This window comes from Akebia trifoliata, chromosome 5, assembly GCF_017979445.1.
Source record: "Akebia trifoliata isolate Shusen 1 chromosome 5, ASM1797944v1, whole genome shotgun sequence".
Classification (NCBI taxonomy): domain Eukaryota; kingdom Viridiplantae; phylum Streptophyta; class Magnoliopsida; order Ranunculales; family Lardizabalaceae; genus Akebia; species Akebia trifoliata.
Window position 1 is genome coordinate 4707247 of NC_141379.1, and position 21358 is coordinate 4728604.

The 21358-nt window shown below is 32.1% G+C and overlaps 2 protein-coding genes across 2 annotated transcripts; one reads left to right on the top strand and one right to left on the bottom strand.

The window, feature by feature from the left end:
* Positions 1-10368: 10368 nt before the first annotated feature.
* LOC147401149 (two-component response regulator ARR5-like) lies at positions 10369-11796 on the top strand. Its single transcript, XM_086442316.1, has 5 exons — positions 10369-10726; positions 10811-10887; positions 10979-11056; positions 11156-11226; positions 11333-11796. Exons 1-5 carry the CDS (start codon positions 10558-10560, stop codon positions 11571-11573), a joined length of 636 nt encoding a protein of 211 aa, XP_086298442.1. The 5' UTR covers positions 10369-10557; the 3' UTR covers positions 11574-11796.
* Positions 11797-17205: 5409 nt separating this feature from the next.
* On the bottom strand, positions 17206-18714 carry LOC147401150 (putative galacturonosyltransferase-like 9). The gene has a single exon (XM_086442317.1). It carries the CDS (start codon positions 18491-18493, stop codon positions 17390-17392), a length of 1104 nt encoding a protein of 367 aa, XP_086298443.1. The 5' UTR covers positions 18494-18714; the 3' UTR covers positions 17206-17389.
* Between the last annotated feature and the right edge of the window lie 2644 nt (positions 18715-21358).

Consider the following 21358-nt stretch of genomic DNA (forward strand, 5'->3'; position numbering starts at 1 on the left):
TATGTATAATTTTTATCCAACCCTATCTTTTTTAAGTGAAAATTACTTTATAGACCCTGTGGGTGAGGTTTCTTTCCAACCAATCCCTAACTTTTGCGCGGTAGCTTAATAGTCCATTTTGCAAAAAAATTATATAGATATGTTCCTCAACTTTATAATAGTTTTGAAATATCCAAATTACCTTCGTCTTCATTTTTATGATAGGGGTTCTAAACTTATAGGCCCGACTAGTATAAGTGAGGCAATTGATCTCTTAAAGTACCATATCTCTCGAGCACATGCAATATCCTACAAACCACACATATCAAGTAAGCAAGGAAAAATTCCTGTGAGTGGCCAAACTTTCTTTTTCCTCATCTTTTTCGCATAGGGTTTTTAGTGTGGATTGTACTCACTTTAGACATTTTTATCGTGAATGTTTTTTAATTTATTTTAAAGATTTATAATCAAAAATGACAAATGGGATTTTAAATTTTTTAAATATTTCGTTGCGCCCCTTTGAATCTTCTATCCCTTTTTTCAATTATAATATACATTTTGGATATTTGAAAAAAAGTATCCAATGCTAAAGTTAAACACAAAAAAAAAAAAAAAATTAAATCACATTTACAATGTCGAATTCAAGCCTTTTAATTGTCAAATTCATTATTTTTATTTTTATCATTCAGAATAAAAATGGTCAAACTAAAAATAAAAAATGTTGAACTGAACTCAACAATAAAAATTGCCATAAATTTAAAAACTTTATCAAACTAAATAATAAAAATATTGAACTCAACAATTAAAATATGATTAAAATTTATTTTGTTTTAGGGCTTTCATACTAAATAGGTCTTCTCAAAATACCCAAAATGCTTATATTATAATTGCAAAAAGGACATTTGAACCAAAAGTTATGACAAAATCTTCAAAAAAATTAAAATCCCAACTTCCTTCATTTTTTTGTTGTAAATTATCGAAATATATCTAAAATGTTCAAAATTATGAGTTTATCATTCTCCATTCACGACAAAAAAAAAATCTTCGAAAATTATTGAAATTGTTATTGAAAAACCTAACTATGAGAAGAAGAAAAAAAAGTGAAAAATGTAGTTTGCATACTCCAAATATATTATAAGGACAAATGAGATTGAGGGACCATTTAGATTTATTTTTATAAAAATATTTACTACATGGACTATAAAGTAGGGCTTAAAATGAGTCGGACATGAATATGTTCATATCTACATTCGAATTTTTTATCCAGATCTTGATCTAACTCAGATCCTAATAACTAAAATCATGTCTGAACCATTTTACTTTCATTAAATCCATATCTGGATTATATTCGATCCGACTAAATCAATTGATTTGGGTTGAATAATTTTAAATTGTTCAAAGTTATTTCAAATAAATTGTTAAATGGTAACTTAAACTCAATACCTCTCCATTTTTTTAAAGAGGCCTTGATCACTACATTGAACTATTGTTAGTTAATGAAAAATAACTTTAAAATTATATAAAAACACAACTTGCAAAGTAATATATCATTCGGATCTTGGCGGATATGGGGATGGATCTATATTTGACTCGAATCTTACTTTGGTCAAAGGACATCAACCAATATTTGAATCATATTTTAATTCGGATGTATTTGCAACAATCAAACTCGTTAAATTCAATTTTAGATCTCTCAGGTTTTAGATAAAATCCATCCCATTTTAAGTCCTATTATTAAACCACCATCCTAAAGTTAGGAACTATTTATAAAAAATAAAATAAAAAACCCAAAAACTTCCCACAAGATTTATCAAGTAATTTTCCCAATTTTTAATTTTTATTCTTCTTATTTTATTTTTAAAGGCATGCAACAAGGTAAAACTAATTACTCACTCCTAAACTCGTATCTCGATAATGATCTTCTTTCTGATCCATAGAAAATTCTTAGATTTAGGAGGGGTTCCTAGTCTAAATCCTCTTATGCTTAAGTTAGCCTAAATAAATAAATAAAATTGATTAAGAAAATAAAAAAAGATTAAAAAATTCAAAAAATTAGAGAACGGAGATTATCCAAATATTTCTTTACCCTTCTCAATTAGGACACCTTCTAATCTTGTCTCTTAACTTCAATATTCCTCCTAACTTTTTTCTTTTTCTATATTCTTCTTAGTTAGACTTTCTTGTAATTATACTCATAACGATCTTGTGAAGATCTTTTGTCTTTTATTTGTATCGATCTAATTAAGAGTCTCTGTGCTCTTTCTTTTACAAGGAATATCACTCGACAAATATTATCTTCAGTTTATCTTCACTTTTTAGTTAACTTAATTCTCATACATGGATAAGCCAACACGTGTATGTCGTGATTCAGTTTATTCATGCAGTCATGGCCACATGGAAGCTTCTTATCGGTCAATGTGAGTAGATGTAATATTGTACTTTTTAAAAAGTACAATATTATTTATCTAAAATAAAAAAACTAATTTTATTCAATTTCTAATTATAATCATGTTTGTAAACTATATTTTATTTTTAACCATATTCTTTTGCAGGTCTTTTTCAAATTAAAATTAAAAATTATTTGCTAAAATATAATTTAAATGTAATACAAATAAAGTTGGTGAAATAGGATCTGGGGGCATATGGATTCACTTGAGTAAATGTGGTTTATAGATGGCATATTTTTAGTCATTTTCATTAAATATAATTAAAGTAAGAAATTGAAAATATGAATCTCATGCTAGAGACCAAAATATAGGATGCATTGATCACATAGGAATTAAAAAAAATGAATAAATATTTTTTTATTTGAAACGATTAGAGTCAGATCTCTTCGAATCATAACCAATAAGGAATCGAATGGAATCGAGAACTAGAATTGTTTAAGAATTTTTTTTTGTACAATTCTCATTAATTTGAGAATCAAAATCTTAATGATTTTGATTCTGAATCCTTTAAGATTCGAATCGGAACTAAGTCATTGACACCCCAAACATCAACAATACTTCTCTCATTGTAATATTAAAGAATGCTTCCAATAAGGACTCTTTTTCTATATTTTTAATGGATTAATTCAGGAATCAAGATTACCTAAAAAGTACATGAATTTAAAAGTATATATATAGACATAGTTTAATACAAATTGATCGAGGCCACTTACTGAAGATAATGTGTGTTTTTAGGACTTATTGATGATGTTTTGGTGCGCCAACGATAATATATTTTGATAAAGAAATCCCTAACTTTTTCTAAGAAAAAAATATAGGCTATCTCATCAAAACTGTCTTGGAAAATTAATTGCTCAAGCTTTACAATTTACCCACCTATACCAAGAAATTACAATTATACTTTTTTTTTTTTTTCTACAGTTGTATCCCCGTTGACACAAGGTCCGGGGAATCGTATCTGATCTTACGTCCAATCCATAGGCCCATGGACCATGTCCGTCGGGATTAAATCCATCAAGTAGATGTAGCCAACCAGTATATCTTGATTATCATTTCATCTCTTCTCGATTCTTACCATAGTTTTCTATTATTTCTATTAATTTTTTAATTTTACTTTTTGATGCAACGAATATGATACGAACTTCGTACAAATTATAGAATTGAGTATGAAAAAATATATAAAATTATTAAAGTGCTGAATTCGATGTTTTTAATAACAGGAAAATCCAACACTAAAGAATAAGTGTCGATTGATCCAGACCCGATCCATTGACAACCCTAATCCCACCATGAACAAGTAGCATCTCATGAATGTGCCAATTGATATTGATTATACAAGGGCCCACAACATCCTAATAAAATCAATTAGATTGATGTTGACTTTGTAACCACACGCACCATAAAAGAACATTAACTCAAAATCCAACCAAACACCATAGAAGTAAGAATCATATATTGAGAGCTCATATTCCCACTTTCACAACTATCCAAAATATTCGACCTCTACATTCCACAATAAATTATTTTTATTCCACCATAATCTTTCATCCTTTCTCCCCCAAATCTTGGAGGTTTTTAAAAGATTATTTTTTAGGAATCTTGATCTCCACACTACATCAAGAATTTGCAAATCTTACTTTATTTATTTCTCTTTTTTTTTTTTTTTAAAGCTTTTTAAGGGAAGATAAAAGATGTTGACGCACACGCACCCAAATTCAACTGGTGGGCCATGGTTGATCACAAATGAACCATCTAGAGGAAATAACTCAAAAAGGACGGTTAAGATGAATGATATTGTGGGACCACATTTATATGATATATTCCAAGTCAATGATCTTTGGAGATAGAGATCATATTTTAAAACAACAATAATCTCCATCGACTTTGAAGGAATCTACAAGAGATTTTGTTACATACTTTATTAAAAGAAATTTGTCAAGCACTTTAAATATATATCATAAAGAGAATCCAAGGCATCCTTAGGGATCTATGAGGATTTGAGTCCTTTTTAAGGGTCCGATCCTATAATTGGGAAATAACTGCTTTGGGATCTAAAACAAGCAAGAAACACCACACTATTTTTATTTTTAATCCTTTAACTTGTGAGGGTAAATTCCTTTGTCATCAAACTTTTTACACTTAAATAATATTTATTAATCATAGAAAATAAGAAAAGAGAAGGCACGAAAGATATATATTTTTAGAATCAAGGTGTCTCAGCCTCTTAAAGCACCCCCACCCTCCCTCGTAATTTCTAGGGTTAGCAACAGGTGTGGGTTGGATGAAACATATATCCAGATCTTTATCCAACTCTGTATTTGAACGAACATCCATATTCAATATTTTCGATTATTTATCTAATTTTTTGAAGTATACATGTATACTACTTGTACCCAAATTTCATGCAGGTTATACGTATATTTTATTATGAATTTGTTGTACTAAACTTGAATAAATGGATATTCGGATTGGATATAATGCATATATTTGTGCTTATAGTAGGTACTCCACTCTTCAAGTGAAGATTAATCCCACAATCACATGCACCAACACCTTGAAAAGTCAGTCCTAGGTGCAATTGATTGAGTCGAGAGTCAACAAACTCTAAAGGGTAGCCCCAAGGAATTCATTGCTTCGAGACGTTTCAAGCATTTGACCTACCCTTTCTGGGGAGTTTATCAAGGCTCAACTTGCCACTAGGCCAACCCCTTAGAGTTGACGCATACTCATATTTGATCCACAAAAATTATGATAAAATAATTATAGATAAATTTACATGAATTTTTAATTGGATAAAAGAATGTACACATAACTGAATAACTCGAGTCGAATGAGTTAGGGTAAGTGGATATAATCCGATCCATTGTCAGCACTAGTAATTTTTGAATAAATCCATGAGGGTGACCCAAGACCTCTACTTTAGTCTTGATCATCTCACCAATCCTTAAGATGATTAAGACACAAAAGATTTATTAACCAGATTCATTACAATAGTGGTCTTTAGGTCATTTTGTTTTTTCTCTTTTTCTTTTAGAAGAGTATCTCTTTAAATAGAACAAAATCCACCAATCTCACAAAAGTTAAAAAAAAAAAAAAAAAAATCCCAATAACCTCTTAATTAGGATATCTTTCTATTGGAGGATAGGATTTTCTTTCAAACAAACATGACCTAATCCAAATCATAGCCTTAAAATCTATCCTTGATCTGATTTTTAAAATATGTACCAATCAACTCCTTGAGATGTGCCTTGGATAAATCAATGACTCTAAAAGTATCAATCAATTCTTTGAGATTTTAATTGAATTAAATCCAAAATATGTCATTGATGAGATACATGCTATAAGTGCCACGCGTCTGATAATTTTTTTATTTTCTACATTATCACTTATTATTAAAGTAAGATCGTGTAATCCATAGGTTGTTGAGTTCCATCTCATCTTTTAAGGCCAATTGTTAGACTCATTCACGCCCTAATCGATCCATAAATGGAAATTTTAGCCCTTAGATTTGAGGACATCATAATCCATGATAGTACTTGTGCATAAATCTCATGATGAAAAATGTCTTGGTGCGTAGTATCGTATATCCATCAAAGTGAAGGCTCAACCAACATTCATGATTCAGTGATGCCACGTGGCTAATGTCAACATCAAAGCGTGGATATCTAAATCCAATCCACCCAGTTAGAAGATATTCGTAGGGCCATCTTAATGTCGTATCCCATGCTGTACAGTATCAAATGAGAGAGAGAGAGGGGCGAATTCACATCAAAGAGACGAAATAATAAAGAAAGAAAGTTGAGATGTCGAAGTTGATGTGGTCCCAAATCTCGTCTTAAAATCCCTTCAAAGAAAGACAAAATCTCGTTTTGACGAGATCTATCGATTGTACGTTTATATCCAATCAAACCAATCGAGTGAAGATTCTCAAAGATCAAGAAAATCGAAGCAAAGTCCAAGAAAGATGGGCCCACTCAAGATTTTCTAGGGACTCCAAATCTCAATCTCTTTCTTCTCTCACTTTCTCAATTAAATTTATTTTAGAAGACTTGTTTTATATTTCCCGACAACCGGGCAAGCACTGATCGTACAGACTCGTAAAGTTGTTGTTAGAGGGATGGCTGTCACCGGCAAAAGCCGGTTTCGCTTTCTTAACCCTTGAAACACGCCGACGACTCGGCTGGCGTGTCGGTCTCTGATTACGAGTATACGAGGTCACGTCAACCTGGATTCAACGTCATGTTCTCCAATTTCTCGCGAAAAGATACGATGGATTGTAGTGGCTTAGTGGTGTATCGAAGACAAATAAAATCAAATATCGGATACGGAAACTTGGCAGATATGAAATGAGCATGTATGACGTCAGAGTATATATATTATTTTAGGGTAAATTACATTTTGACCCCGAAACATTCTGACTAAACGATGGTAAAGTTCTGACATTAATTTTACTATTTTACACTCTCAATTTATCTTATTTATTAAGAAAAATTAAAATTATAAAAATATACCTATCTAACCAATCACAAGTAACCAATTTTTCACAAGGGTTTTTTTTTTTTTTTTTTTTATAAAAATGAATAATATTTTTAAAAAATGATCTTTATAAAAATAACATTCATTTATCAATCAAAAGAATTTTCTTTTTAAGTATTTGATTAACAATTGTTGTTAGAGAAGGACAAATCCCTATGGATTACTGTTTTATATTTTTGGGTGAGGTAATCTTTTTTATTGAGGAGCCCTGCAAATGGGTTACCTATTAATAAGAAAAATCTCTCATCGTTCTCTCATGCGGTAGGTCTCTAAGTCGAACCTTGCATATCTTTGATTCTATGTGATATTTTCTGTGTTTTCACTGGCAAATAGAGAGAAAAAGAACTCGTTAGGTAATAATAAGAGAGATAAGTGATATTATCGAAACGTTTGGGTGGGGGTGTTGACGTGAAATTATACCAAATCGTAGATGGTGAAAGTTTAACTTACCCAATATTTTAACATAAATCTTACTAACAAACCAAGGCATTACGGATGAAAATACAAGACCCATAAAACATATATAAATAATTTAAAAACCATCATTTGATGTACCAATAGTGGGCCAAATAACTGTGGGTCAGTGTTTAAAAAATGAGACAAAAACGATTATTATTAGTATTTTTGATAACGAGTGTATCTAAACTTATGTTGATGAGGGGGATTGGATGAGTTAGGGCTAGAGCCAAGGTATATGGGTCCCTCCCCCGGGCATGTGCAATGCTTGCACATCACATGCACCCGGTAGATGGAAAAGATTATCACACTATAATTTATCAAATTTTATAAATAAATAAAAAAAAACTAGTGGATTCTCATGCCTACAACATAGATCATCCACTTTCATGCATGTGTTCATTCTGGAGGTGTAATATTGCCCATCTCATCAATTGAATTAGTGGTCCAACAAACTTGACATTTTCAACCTTATAATTGATTCTAACATTAAAATTTCATGTGTAACACGTTTCTTTCAAATTCACATATAAATTAATAATAGGACAATTTTTAGCTACAAATTATTTGATAATGAATCAACTAGTCAATTTTCTTATTAGTACAAATCGTGAGGTAGAAACATAATAACCACATGAACAAAGAAGTTGCTAGTTAGCTTAGTTGGTAAAATCTTTGGGTAATGATAACAAATACCTAGATTCAAATCTCACCAGCACTGAGTTACAAAACTCATTAAAAATGAGCTTATTGATAATAATAATAATAAAAATAATGAAAATTGAAATTTGAAATTAAGGTTTTAATTGATGAACCCAAAATACACCTTTACTTTAGACTCTATGTGTTCTAATGCTTGTTAGAGAAAAAAAAAAATCTCACGCATCCAATTCAAAGCTAGAAGATGTTACTCAAATTGAAAGTTAGTTTTGATTATTTATGTATCCTGAGCATAAAGTCTATAGTTCTAGCACATGAAAGTATTTTGAGTATGCCATGTTGGGGAGTAAGATTATAATGACTCTTAGAAAAATACAAATTGACTTTGGTCAAGGATTGAAGAAACCCTATCCCTTGAATTACCTTGGCATTTCCAAGGAACCAATCCAAATTTTGGCGAAAATGTAGGGTTGTGAAATAAATTTAAAATGGCATTATCTTATAACGAGGAGGGTTTATTCAAATCTGACTCCTTATATCTTTGTTTTAGTCTTCATCATTTACTCCCCCTTATTTTAGTAGGCGTTGGTCTTCTTCATCTGGCCACATTGCATCAATATGGATCAATTATTGTACTTATAACATTATCTGATGCGGCTTGAGCAGCAAATGGTGTCCTTTTTCTTTGCCTTTGAATTCACAAGTACTGGTGGAGGACCAAGAAAGCACCCAACCCCATACATCTGTAATCATCACAGATTCACAATGGTCTTGTTGCTTAAATAATCAACCCCTCTCACGATGAAATATCAAATAGTGATTATTTATACCAAAACAAATGGATATCTTGATTCGTTAAAAAATGGACAGGTAAGGAAATTTCTCATTCAATAATGTACCTACTTAAAAAACAAATCTGTAGAAGAGCTCAACGAGAATACTTCACTTCGGCTTTCAATCTAACACCTATAGACGTCAAGACTTGACGTAACAGGGCAAAGCTGTGGAACTGGAAGGGACGATGGGCTGGGAAGTCAATTGTCTTTGATGCGTGCTCTGCGTATGGCACCAGACCCGGGTCTTGAACTGACAAGGATACAGGCTTTGGTATCCGAAGTGACGAGGATATTTGTTTACGTCATGAATGATAACACTTTGATGCTGTATTCACAGGCGTTATTTTCAAATTGAATGGTTATGCTTTTTTTCCTTGTATTTCTCCTCGAAATTCCTCAATTTTATAAGTTTATTTTTCCTTTATATATCTATATATATATAAGGTTTCATTTTAAGATTATTGCAATCTCTCTCATTCCCTCTAGGTCTATCAGGCAGGAGATGAAAAAGAAGATACAAAATTTTGTGAATAATGCAAAATCAAATTTGTTGTTTCTTGGATACTAAAATATCAAATGGGATACATCAAACTTATATGTCGGTATTTGAATCGGGTTCTTATTTATATTGTGAATCTTTTAGATAAATCTCTTGAAGAATTAGAGGGTCTTGTATATTGGGATGTGTGATTTGATTAATCAATGTAATTTGTTGAAAGAGCGACTTGACCTTGAGTAATTATTCCAATCAAAATCGTTAATATTATAATAGATTAAGAAAGCGTCGGTGAAGGGAGACACAATTAGAAAAATATATAATATTTTACAATTATATTTTTATTTTATTTTTTCAATAACTTAATCATTAAATTGTCTAACAATATTTGAAAAAAGTTTTAGACCAAAAGACCAGGTTAGTGGAATCGTTAGGAATTGTGAGCGAAATCCCTCAATGAACATAATTAAGGGAGATTTTTTTTGCTCACAAACCTTTTCCTCACAAATTTCACGAACTTTCTGTTGCCTGACACGTCAAATCCAATGATGTTAGTTTTATAAATTGGGGATGCATTTCAGTACAAGTGGGTCCATGTGATTTGTCGATTCTGAATCATGTAAGATATCTGACGAAAGAAGTACGTAAGAAAAAACAAATTCTCATCATGAAAGCTGACTAAACAAGTTACACATCTGATTGGTGATTTACGGACATCACATAAATTACATCATAAATATAAAGCTGATTAAGCAGGATCGACGGTCTTGCACAGTCGACATCGTTTTATTAGGTAACTCGAGAGATATTGGTTCCGACAATTTAACCAATATATCGCGATAATTTAACGAGTTGATTCAATTATTTTTAAATAAAAAAAAAAGAATTTTTCAAATAGTATTTATTATTTTAAAATACAAGAGATGACAAGAACGAGAAATACGAGTGGATTTGCAGATCGAAAGAAAGTGGATTTCAGAATCTTGCCTTGTTTAAAAAAAGTAGATTTCGACAGAGAAATAAGATTGAGATTTGAAAGAGACAGATGGACTAAACTTCGTATTTATATATAAGGAGACCAAATCGCTCTACCAAGAAACGCAGAAAAGGATTCTTCGCCTAGATTCGATCAGAGTTTAATCGAAAAATGGCTGAAAATAGCTTTATTTCTCTACAAGAGAGGTTGGAGAGGGTTGAAGGTTTCAATTCTGATTCTTCTATTGTGGATTCTCAAGAACTCCATGTTCTTGCTGTTGATGATAGTCTCGTAGATCGAAAAGTTATAGAGCGATTGCTTAAGATCTCTTCTTGTAAAGGTTTGTTTGATAATTTTTTTTTTTTCTTCGTTTTTTGCACTTTTGTTTTGTTTTTTTTCTGAATCGATTTGGTTCAATTTTCAGTTACTGCTGTGGATAGTGGAAGAAGAGCTCTTCAATATCTCGGACTTGATGGAGAGAAAAGCTCTGTTGGATTCGATGTAAGAGAAATCGCCAAAGTTATTATTCCAGATCGATTTCCAATTAGTTGTTTTTGTTTTTCAAAACTGATCATTTTGGGGGAAATTTTAGGCTTTGAAGGTCAATATGATCATCACGGACTATTGGATGCCTGGAATGACAGGATATGAGCTTCTCAAGAAAATAAAGGTTAGAATTTTTTTTCCCCCTTCTTTTAAATAGGACTTAATTTTACAGATTTAGGAGAAAAAGGAAATAAAAAGATTAAAATTTTATTTTTTTGAACAGGAATCCTCAACATTCAGAGAGATACCAGTCGTGATCATGTCCTCTGAAAACGTATTAACTCGGATCAATAGGTACTCTTTCATGTTTCGTCTCAATTTACTTATTTTTCGTCCTCAAAACCTAATTTTGAATTTTAGTTTTAATAATTAAAATAACTGAATTAAATAAAATTAACAGGTGTTTGGAGGAAGGGGCGGAGGAATTTATAGTGAAACCAGTGAAGTTGTCTGATGTGAAACGTTTGAAAGATTCTATAACGAGAGAAGAGGGAGATTATGAACATGTTGAGAAAGGGACTCACAAGAGGAAGTTTCAAGATACAAGTGATGAACCACTCTTATCACCACCGTTGTCACCATTAAACTCTCCATCAAGAAGGCTTAAAACAATGGACGGCAGTGATTTAACCACGTTGTAGTACTTTTTTTTTTTTTTTTTCTTTCCCTGAAGTGGGCGTTTGATGCCCACTGATGATAGGCATATATTTGTTTTTCCCTTGTTGTTAACAATATACATGGCGATTGGATACTGTTCTGATCTAATTGGATGGATTCTCAACAACTTTCCCTTTATATGAATGTATGCACCAACATGATCGTTAATTTGATGGGTTAAACATCATTTTAACACCATTTGAAATATTTACAAATCCCAAGTGTTGAGAAAAACATTGATGGACACACTTGACAGATGCATCAAATTTTTTTTCTTAGATGAACACAATCCCTTTATGATTTGTGTAGCAACACATTGGATCAACTTAATCGCTTAAAATAATTATTTGAATCGAAAAACTACAACTATTTGAATTGATGGGGGGCAAGGGATTCACCATTTTTTAAGGGTTGGAATGCTACACGATTTAATCAGACAACGGGGCTGAGAGAGAAATTGTTCTTTGCATTTTTTTCCTTTGAAAATGTGGTTGTCCTAGTCTCCTCTGAATACAAATCCTTTTGTAGACAAAAAAAAAAAAAAAAAAAAAAAAAAATTGAGAGGGGGGTGGGTATTAAGTAATTGAACCTGATAGTTATGGATTGAGAGATTAGAAGGGGTTTGTTTGTTTATTTGAATTTGAATTTGAATTAAAATTTTGATTTTGATTTGATTTATGTTTGAATTTGGATTTTGGATTTGGGTGTCCATATAATTTTTGAATGTGTATAAGAAAAAGAAGATGAAAGTTATCCTTATAATTTGTAATGAAATTAAATCTTAATTGAGTATTTTACTATAACAATTACAACACTTCTGCAAAGATTTGTGAAAATTCTTTCTATGTGGTGGGGTGGATTTATATTTGTTATCAAGTTTTTAAAATCTTGCTTCAATTATGTGCTTTAATTTTTTCTAAAATTGTTTCAATTATGTGCTTTGATTTTTTCTAAAATTGAAACGATACCGAAACATTCTCAAAGCATTATATTATATATTAATATTTATAGTAGTCCTTAGATGAGACCAAAGTAAAAAGGCATGTCATTACTTAGAAAATAAGGGAAACTGAAATATTTAATCAAACTATACTCATGTTCTTAAAATGACTTTCCTCCCAAACCAAACACAGATGAGAAGAAGGAAGGAAGGAAGAAGATAGTTACGTCGTATCTCAAACTTCCGACACCCTAACCACCCATGTTTCTCTCTCTCTCTCTCTCTTCCTCTCTATGTCTCTCTTTTGCTCTAAATCTGTGGAAAAATCACCGAAAATCCTGGTAAATTATCAAAAATGTTGAGGTTTGATCAAGGTTTGGGGCTTGGGTTCCAAATGCCACAATAATGGCTTGATCTATAATGTTTTGTGTCTATTGTTATTGATGTTATTTTGAAAATGACATCTTTTTAATCAATCATGAATGGCTCCAAGGGCCTACTGATGTTTTCTCAGAGTACTGGAATTATTTTTTTAATGATGAACACTCATCCTCTTTATTTGTCCCTATCCTTGGTTTTAATCGAGTAAGACTGAAAAACCAAGTTTTTATTATTGGAATTTAGAATCCCCAAAAATTCATTTAATTTGATTATTTTGAGGTGTCGTAGAAACAAAATTGGTGTGAATGATAAATTATGTTACTTGTCCTAGGAGTCAGAGCTCTGGGATTCAAAGATTGGTCCACTGAGCTTGGCCCACGAGTCTTGGGAAGGAATTAGGGGTAGTTTGTAAAACATAGTTTTTAAACTGTTGAGTTATTCGACTCAGTTGGATTTTGAGTGACTCGCTTCGACTTGATGGAACCATCTCTCTGAGTCAAGTTGACAAATCATCAAATCAATTTATCAACTTGTCCCGGGTCGTCATGTTTAGGGCTGGCAATGGGTCCGGTAAGGCCTCTACTGACTCCATACCCGAATTTAAATACACACACTCATACCTTATTCGGGTAGTTTTAGATAGATGGCCATACCTGATTCTTGGGTCACCTAAAATTTTACCTTCTGATTTTTTTTTTTTTTTTTTAAATTTTAATAATAAAAATTATATGATTAAAACTCTAATTATTTACATATAAGATATGAAATTATAATTTTGTCCTTGGGTAAATGGGTAATCAAATAAGATATGACATATTCATATTTGACCCTACAAAACTTTTGAGTAAGCGGTTACTGGGTAATATTAACCAAATTCTTAATTGGGAAAAAAATCTTACCCATATCAAATTTATTCGGGTCGGATGAATCGCGTATTATTTGACCCATTGCTAGTCCTATTCATGCTGCCCTTTTCTCCAGGATTGTGTGTCAACTTTCACTTTGTTATCCTTCTTGGGCTCTAAGGGCATGTTCATTTGGATTTTTAGAATTGGTTTTTTATTTTTTATTTTTTGCTTTTAAGCCCAAAAAGTTAAAAGAATGATACTTGTTTGGGTTTTTTTTGCTCCAATAGATTTCAAATGAAGTTCAAAAAACTCTTAATGGAAATTGTCAAAGAGATGTTTCTTCAAATGGCTTTTGCACGAAGTTAAAAACGTAAAACGACTTAAGTGTAGTTGTTAAAATACCCTTCATCTTTAATCAAATTTCTATTAAAACTTAACCTTAAAAAATAAAAGAAGATCATCAAAATGTCCTTAATCTTTAATTAAATTTTCAACCAAATTTAATCTTAAAAAATAAAAAAGAATTATTAAAATACCCTTCATCTTTACCAAAATACCTTTTATCTTTAATTAAATTTTCAACCAAACTTAACTTTAAAAAATAAAAGAGAATTACTAAATACCTTTCATCTTCCAAAAAGGGATTACTATCAAAATACCCTTCATCTTTACTAGTAAGATTAAAAGCAATTCATCATTATTATTTTATTATCAAAATACCCTTTATCTTTATGTGGATGTTGGATTGTGTATTATGTAGGTATTTTCTTTATCAGAAAATTTTCATATATCTATTTTTTAGAGGAGATATTATCGAAGTTTTGATAGAATTATAAAATTTATAAATTTATTTAAATTAAAATAATTATTTTTATAAATTTTTTAATATAAATTTTATATATATATATATATATATATATATAATATATATATATATATATATATATATACTTATTAAGGTATCTTGGTTATTTTTGGTGCCTTATCGACGTTAAGGACATTCTGGTCATTTTACCAAAATTTAACAATAAAAAACCGTTAAAACAAAATCAATTTCTAGTTTATGTGCTTCTATTAACAAACATGTTTCTACTAGATATAGCTTTTCAAACTTTAAGCTTTTACTTCTTCCAGAAGACAGCTTTTGGAGTTGGAGTTGGTTTTGTAAAGAACAGACCCTAAGTCTCCTATTTTCATTGACATCCTCGCTCATGTCCTCTTTGTGGTGACTTTCACTTTAGTACCTCAAAAAGGGTTATTGCCACTAATATATGCTTTCAGTAAATTGGTTGGATTGTATCAAATCTTAACATAAATTACGTCGCCCAGTAAATTAACGTATCCCTTGCAAGGGAAATAAGAATTTTTGGCAAGAGTTTGAAGACAAGGGTATTTCGATCACTTCCACCATTGATTTGAAAAGATAGGGTGGGTTTTGTATTTTTCCTACTCCAATAAAACATACAATCATCTGCCAAGTACTGTCCATCACCTCAATTATTCCTTTGTACACAAGATCATGACCAAAGTAAATGGGCTTTATGAGATGGGCCCACTATTTTTCTATGGTTACCATACATTCATCAACCCCGGTCGGCTCATCAATAACTAAATTGCCTATCTCTGATAGATTCAAGAACGTAAAATAAACCAATTACCTACTAATCGTCGACTAATCAATTAAATAAGAGACAGTTTGTTGTCACGGCTTAATTGTCGCGATATGGCTCAAAATTATTCCAAGCAAACTCATTTTTCAGTTACTAGTTTTGGGCATAAGTTGGACGAAATATTCTAAAGAAGTGAGGGAAGATCCAAAACAAGGTGGGGACTGAGAGTTGAGACAGTGATAGGGAATACACGACCACATCTTTGCTATCATAATGAGAGAAGGCGGAGTAGAAATCGACATCAAATTTTACATTTAAATTCCATAAAATCAAGGTCATCTTGGTAAAATAGAGGGAAAAAAATTCCCTAGTTTTGAAAATTTAACAGACCCTATTGGATCCATGGTTTTAAATCTCATCTGCCAATGAGACGAAATTAAGCATAAAAAGTCTCAGTATCATCCACCAACAAGATGGATAGACAACAAGATTTAAAACCATTGTTCAATTTTCTCAAAGTCCAACGATACAACTCAAATGTATCAGAAAACTCGTTCGAGATGTCAAAACGAATTTTAAAACCATGATTGGATCTGCAAACCCCATTTCCAGTTCTGAATTTATTTCTTAGTTGATGGAGTAATCAAGGTTTAAGTAGATCCAGCAAAGAAATATTTTATTTGGATCCTAAGTAGATGTCAATGGGCCGGGTACGATCCGGATCTAGGTAGTTTCATAACCTCAGTGTCCCCTAAGGATGTTAATGGGTACCCCATTTAACTGAAACCGGAACTGCAAATCCTGGTTCCAGATCTCTTTTTATAGGAACCGATTAGAGCCAAGTCTAAAATGGAATCAAACCGATGGGTACCGAAACTGAACCGCAGGTACCCAAAACCCATTTATTTTCGTACTATAGAAGATTTAAGGTATTTTTTATTTCAAAATAAATGCATGTTATATACAATTCTTCAATTTTTCATATAAACTATCAATTGAAGCTTAAAATGAGTTATTCTTCTAAAAATTTATTACTTTTAACAAAGATAAATTTTTTATTTTTGAAAAAATTCATTAATTTGTATATTTAATATAACAAATTATAATTAAGTAAATGCTTTTGTTGATAATATATTAATTTTTTGAAGGAAATTTTTTGTTATAATGATTTGAAATACTTTTTTTTTTCTCATTTAATTCTTAAGAACTGAAACTGAAGGATACCCGGGATTTTTGACGGTTCCAATTTCAATTCCATTTATTTTAAAACTGAATCCGGAATCGATAAGAGCCAGAAACGAACTAATATTAATGGTTATGGTTCCTTAGGAACCGAACCGAAACCAACCCATTGACCCCCCTAGTGCCCACACCCCCACTGAGAGGTCACTCCAGGTTTACTCATAAAAGAATATCAAGCTAGGGACCAACAAAACTCTCTTTCAGCCCACAACACAATAAAAGTAGTTGGGCCACGACATGGCCCAATGATATTTTGTCCATTAAATATTGATGTTCTGAATAGGACCCACCACTCACTGGGTTCATCGATCATTCGTGTCAACGAAGGTTTCAATGTTGCCAGCAGCTACCAACTCGTTAAACACGTGTGCGACAAATACATGGTAGGACAAGTCTAAGAGTAACTGTTACGATACGTATTTTACAGGAAACAGATCGCATTTAACTGGAAAAAAAAAAAAAATCGGCCCGAAATGCAAAATAAACTCAGATGGCGAAGAACCTTATATGACAAGAAAAACTAAAACCTCTGTTATTCTTCCCTTCCACCATATACCAACCAAAGATGTTGGCGCGCAAAATTGATCCCAACGGATGAACAAGAAGAAAAAAAAGTCTTTTAAGAGACAAACTAAAAAAAAAAAATCAGGAAAAAGAACAAAATAATGAATCTTCCTCTTCTGACTCTGTTCCTAGTCTTTAATTCTATACAAGATGTGAAAGAATCCTCATCAAACAAAAAATAATCAAAGAAAAAGAATGGCTTAAACTGCTCACAACTAAGAAGACAAAGAGACGGTTCTCTGTTCTTGTTTGTGATGCAAGAAGAGATCATAAGGTGCCCAAAGATGATCAAGTGGGCATGGCGTCCCCGCATCAAGTCTTGCCCATGGCTTCCCTTTACCGCTCCAATGCAGCAAACTCACAGGTCCCGGATGCAACGATCTACAACTCCCCAACACATTATCCCCACCAAGCCCATGTTGGTTCCATCTATGATCAATCCCCTCAACATATCCACCAAAAACAAGTAAAAATGGTGGAAGCGAACCCAATTCGTAAATCCTTCTCTGTTTTTGAACTTCCATCCAACCCTCAATCCTCCTCCTGTAATTCCCTTCTCTCCATCTCTCCAAATCCATCACCATCACACCTGTATTAAAGTAACACGGATCCCTCCCCAAAAAAACCCTAGACATCACTGGATCAAACCAGAACCTGTCGGTGAAATACTTGGTGAAATTCGCGTGGCAGTATTCAGGAGCCCCAATGATTCTCGACCCAGAAAGCTTAATCTTCCAAAGCTTTTCAATGTCGTCCACAACTAGAATATCAGAATCAAGATATATCACACGATCAACACAAGCTTCAAGTATATCAGCTAAATAGGTTCTCGCGTAGTTTAATGGGTTCTCGAGAGCTTCTCGAATCGAAGAAGAAATCAGATTCTTAACGAGATCTTTTCTAAAGAGATAAACCTTGAAATTAAGAGAAGTAAATGTGGATCGAACGAGTTGAGTGAGGGTACTTGGATTGGCCGAGTCGGAATCGGCAGATATGAAATGGAAGAAAACGTTTTCTGGGCAAGAAGCATGTTTCAGAACAGAGTGAACCGCAGCCATGGAACCTCTAAGATACTCTGAATCGAGAGTCATTGCGATATGTACATGAGACCAATCACAAGATGACACGCAACCTTTTAAATACGAAACAGGACATTGAGCTCCGTTTCGGTAATCTGGCGCTTCTGCGAATCTCGGTGATAAGTTCGTAATCGTATCTACATATTTGATCGGGAAAGATCGAATCGCATCCAACGGTGAAGAGAAAGCGAGTAAGAAGATGACGATGGTGATGACGGCGAGGGTTTGAAGAGGAGACATTTTAACGGAAATGAAAACGAACGAAGAAGAAGAAAGAAAGATGGAGAAGACGTGTTTGGACGGAAAACAAGAAGTGGTCAAGACGAAAGAAAATGAAAAGCGGTTTCTGGTTTTCTGTGTTTGTGGTTTTTATCGGAGAAGAAGAGAGAACTTTGGAAATATAAAAATGGAAAAACTATTTTCACTCTGTTTGTGAATGTGTGGTGTGTGCTGGGTGCAGCAGAACAACAGAATTTGGTATTATTTTATTTTTAAAATAAATTTTATAAAAATATTAATGTTAGAACAACTGGAAAATAAATACAGCCAGCTGTGATTGATTTTGACGGACACTGATCAGTCTGGCGGAGCGCAGGACCTCATTGGGGACACTTAGTCACTAAGGACAAATATTAATCCTATACGACGGGTAGTGAGTAGCTATCCTCCTCCCAGTATTTTTTGGGATGATACGTAATAAACTCTCATAGCTGATTACTTGATAATTTTTACCATAATTTATTCATTTTCACAAAAAGTTAAGAAAAAAATATTATTATGACTGCCTTAGACATTGAGTGGATATGGAAGTGTGCACAAAATCATAAATATTTTTCCTCGAGATATAAATGAAAATCAACGATTTATTGTGCACCACCACATCAGCATAGTGCATAATACAATGTTTTGCAGTCACTCCAACACGACTCAAAAGTTAATCCAGAATTTCATAAAATCCCAAATGTCTTATATGCCATCGAAGATGTGTGTATATATATACTTTAAGATTGGACTTCACATCGCACACCTTGATGTGAAAGTGGAGAGGAACCATATAAGCTTTTCACTCATATCTCGACGAAATATCTATGGTTCTCATACACTTTCATTCTGGGATGTGCGATGTGAGGTCTGATCTTGAGGTCACTTCAACATTATTCATATATTTATACGTTGGGAATGTCTTTAATACTTTTGATATTCTATGATTAATCAATCTGAATTCTACCAAATTTTGAATTAACTATTATGTGCACCAAGTATTGACTTGTATTAAAGACTTGTATTTGCATAACATCTTTCTTTAGTATTTGTATATAAATCATTCTAGAATCTTAGGAAAGTCACTTCTTCTTTTAGAACGTCCTCATGTTACACCCTTCCTCTTGTTTGTGTGATAGATCTGTTTTATATTTAAGCTCCTTTGCATTTACTATTCTTGATATTAGGTGAAAATTCGACAAATCATCAACACGATCATAATTTTTTTGTTGTGAATTCAAATATTCATATATGGGTCACTAAGAAATTTTCGAATCGCATATTCCTTTGAAAGATTGGAAAACTAAAGTATAACTTTCTTCAGCCCAATTATATATATATTACGAGAAAGCATGCTTATAAATTCTTCAACCTTATAGTGAATGAAAACTTAGAAAAAGAGAAGAAAACCTCAACTCAATGGTTGAAACTTCAAAATCTTAATGAGTAAAAAAGTTTGGTTGAAGTTAGTGGACCTGCAAAAAGTAAGCCATAAACAGTCAAAGTAGACAAGGAGTTATGTAACAAGCCTACTCTCCAGAGTAGTGAAGCAGAGTTATATTGGTGGATAGTAATGAGGTGATGGTATTAATATATATATTTTTAATATCCAATAGTAAGAAAACAAAAATTAAATATATTTTACAATAAAATTAAATATTTAGTATTTTATTTTAATATAAAAATATTGCATTTTGAAATATGTTGGGAATATGGCAAGTGGAAGTGGGAGAGGAACAAGGTTTGGTGCAATAATTGGGTATAATTTTTATGTGGTAAGACACCAAAGCTGCTTTAGTGATTCGGACAGCTATGCCAGTTTGGTGACGAGAAGTGGGGACACAAAGCAAAAGCTGTGTTAGGTGGTCTTGTCATCAAGACCATGTAATAGTGGGACCCGTCCAATTAATCAAAGCTTATTTTTGGCCAATTGACCATGTTCTTAATGTTAATCCAAGGATGGTGCATTTAATCCAACAAGTGGGGTCGAAGGTCAAAGCTACTCGGATAGACTCTTCCCGAGCTTAGTTTGGGACAAGACAAGAATGAATCGAGCATCTTATTCTCTAATTGACACTCAAACTTACAAAATGGTTAATGAAATAAAAAAAGAAGAATTGACGATTACGTTTTGGAGTTGGTCGAAATTCTAAATTGGTACAAATCAAATATTGAGAATCGTAGTAACCGTATCTCACCAAAGTCGAAGTCAGGATTTTTAGTCAATGTCGACTAAGTATTAATGATGGTTGATCAATAATTTTTAATTTGTTTTATGTCAATGTTGGATTTGTTATTGCAAACATTAAAAATATCATAAAATTTATAAAGAAAAAGAAAAAGAATATATTTTTTTCTTTGATTTCATAAGAAAGAGAATAAAAAATCTCCAATACAATGATGGATTTTTGAAAAAAATAAAGCAAGGGTTTTTGGTTAAGATATTTGAAGCTAATATTTTTTATAGAAAAAAAAAAAGTTTTGAATAGAAATTGAAGACAAGGTCTTACCCTTTAGGTTTGAAGGTTGAAGAAGATGAAATTTTTATTAAAATCATGGAATCGTATTTTGTGGTAGATAAGAGTTGAAAACATTTTTCTTACTCAGTTAATAAGGAAAGTTTCTTCATGCACCACCTTGTAACATCTGAAAACATGTGACATAGGGATTTAGAGGACGAAATTCTAAGAATTTTGAAGAAAAATAAAATAAAATAAAAAAATCATTTTTCAACATTGAACTTTAATTTTATATTTGGGAGTTCAATATCCATCTATTTTCAAACTCAAAGATGATTTATTTTTTAATTTCTATTTTGAATATGAATTTTTCCATGAAATCTAG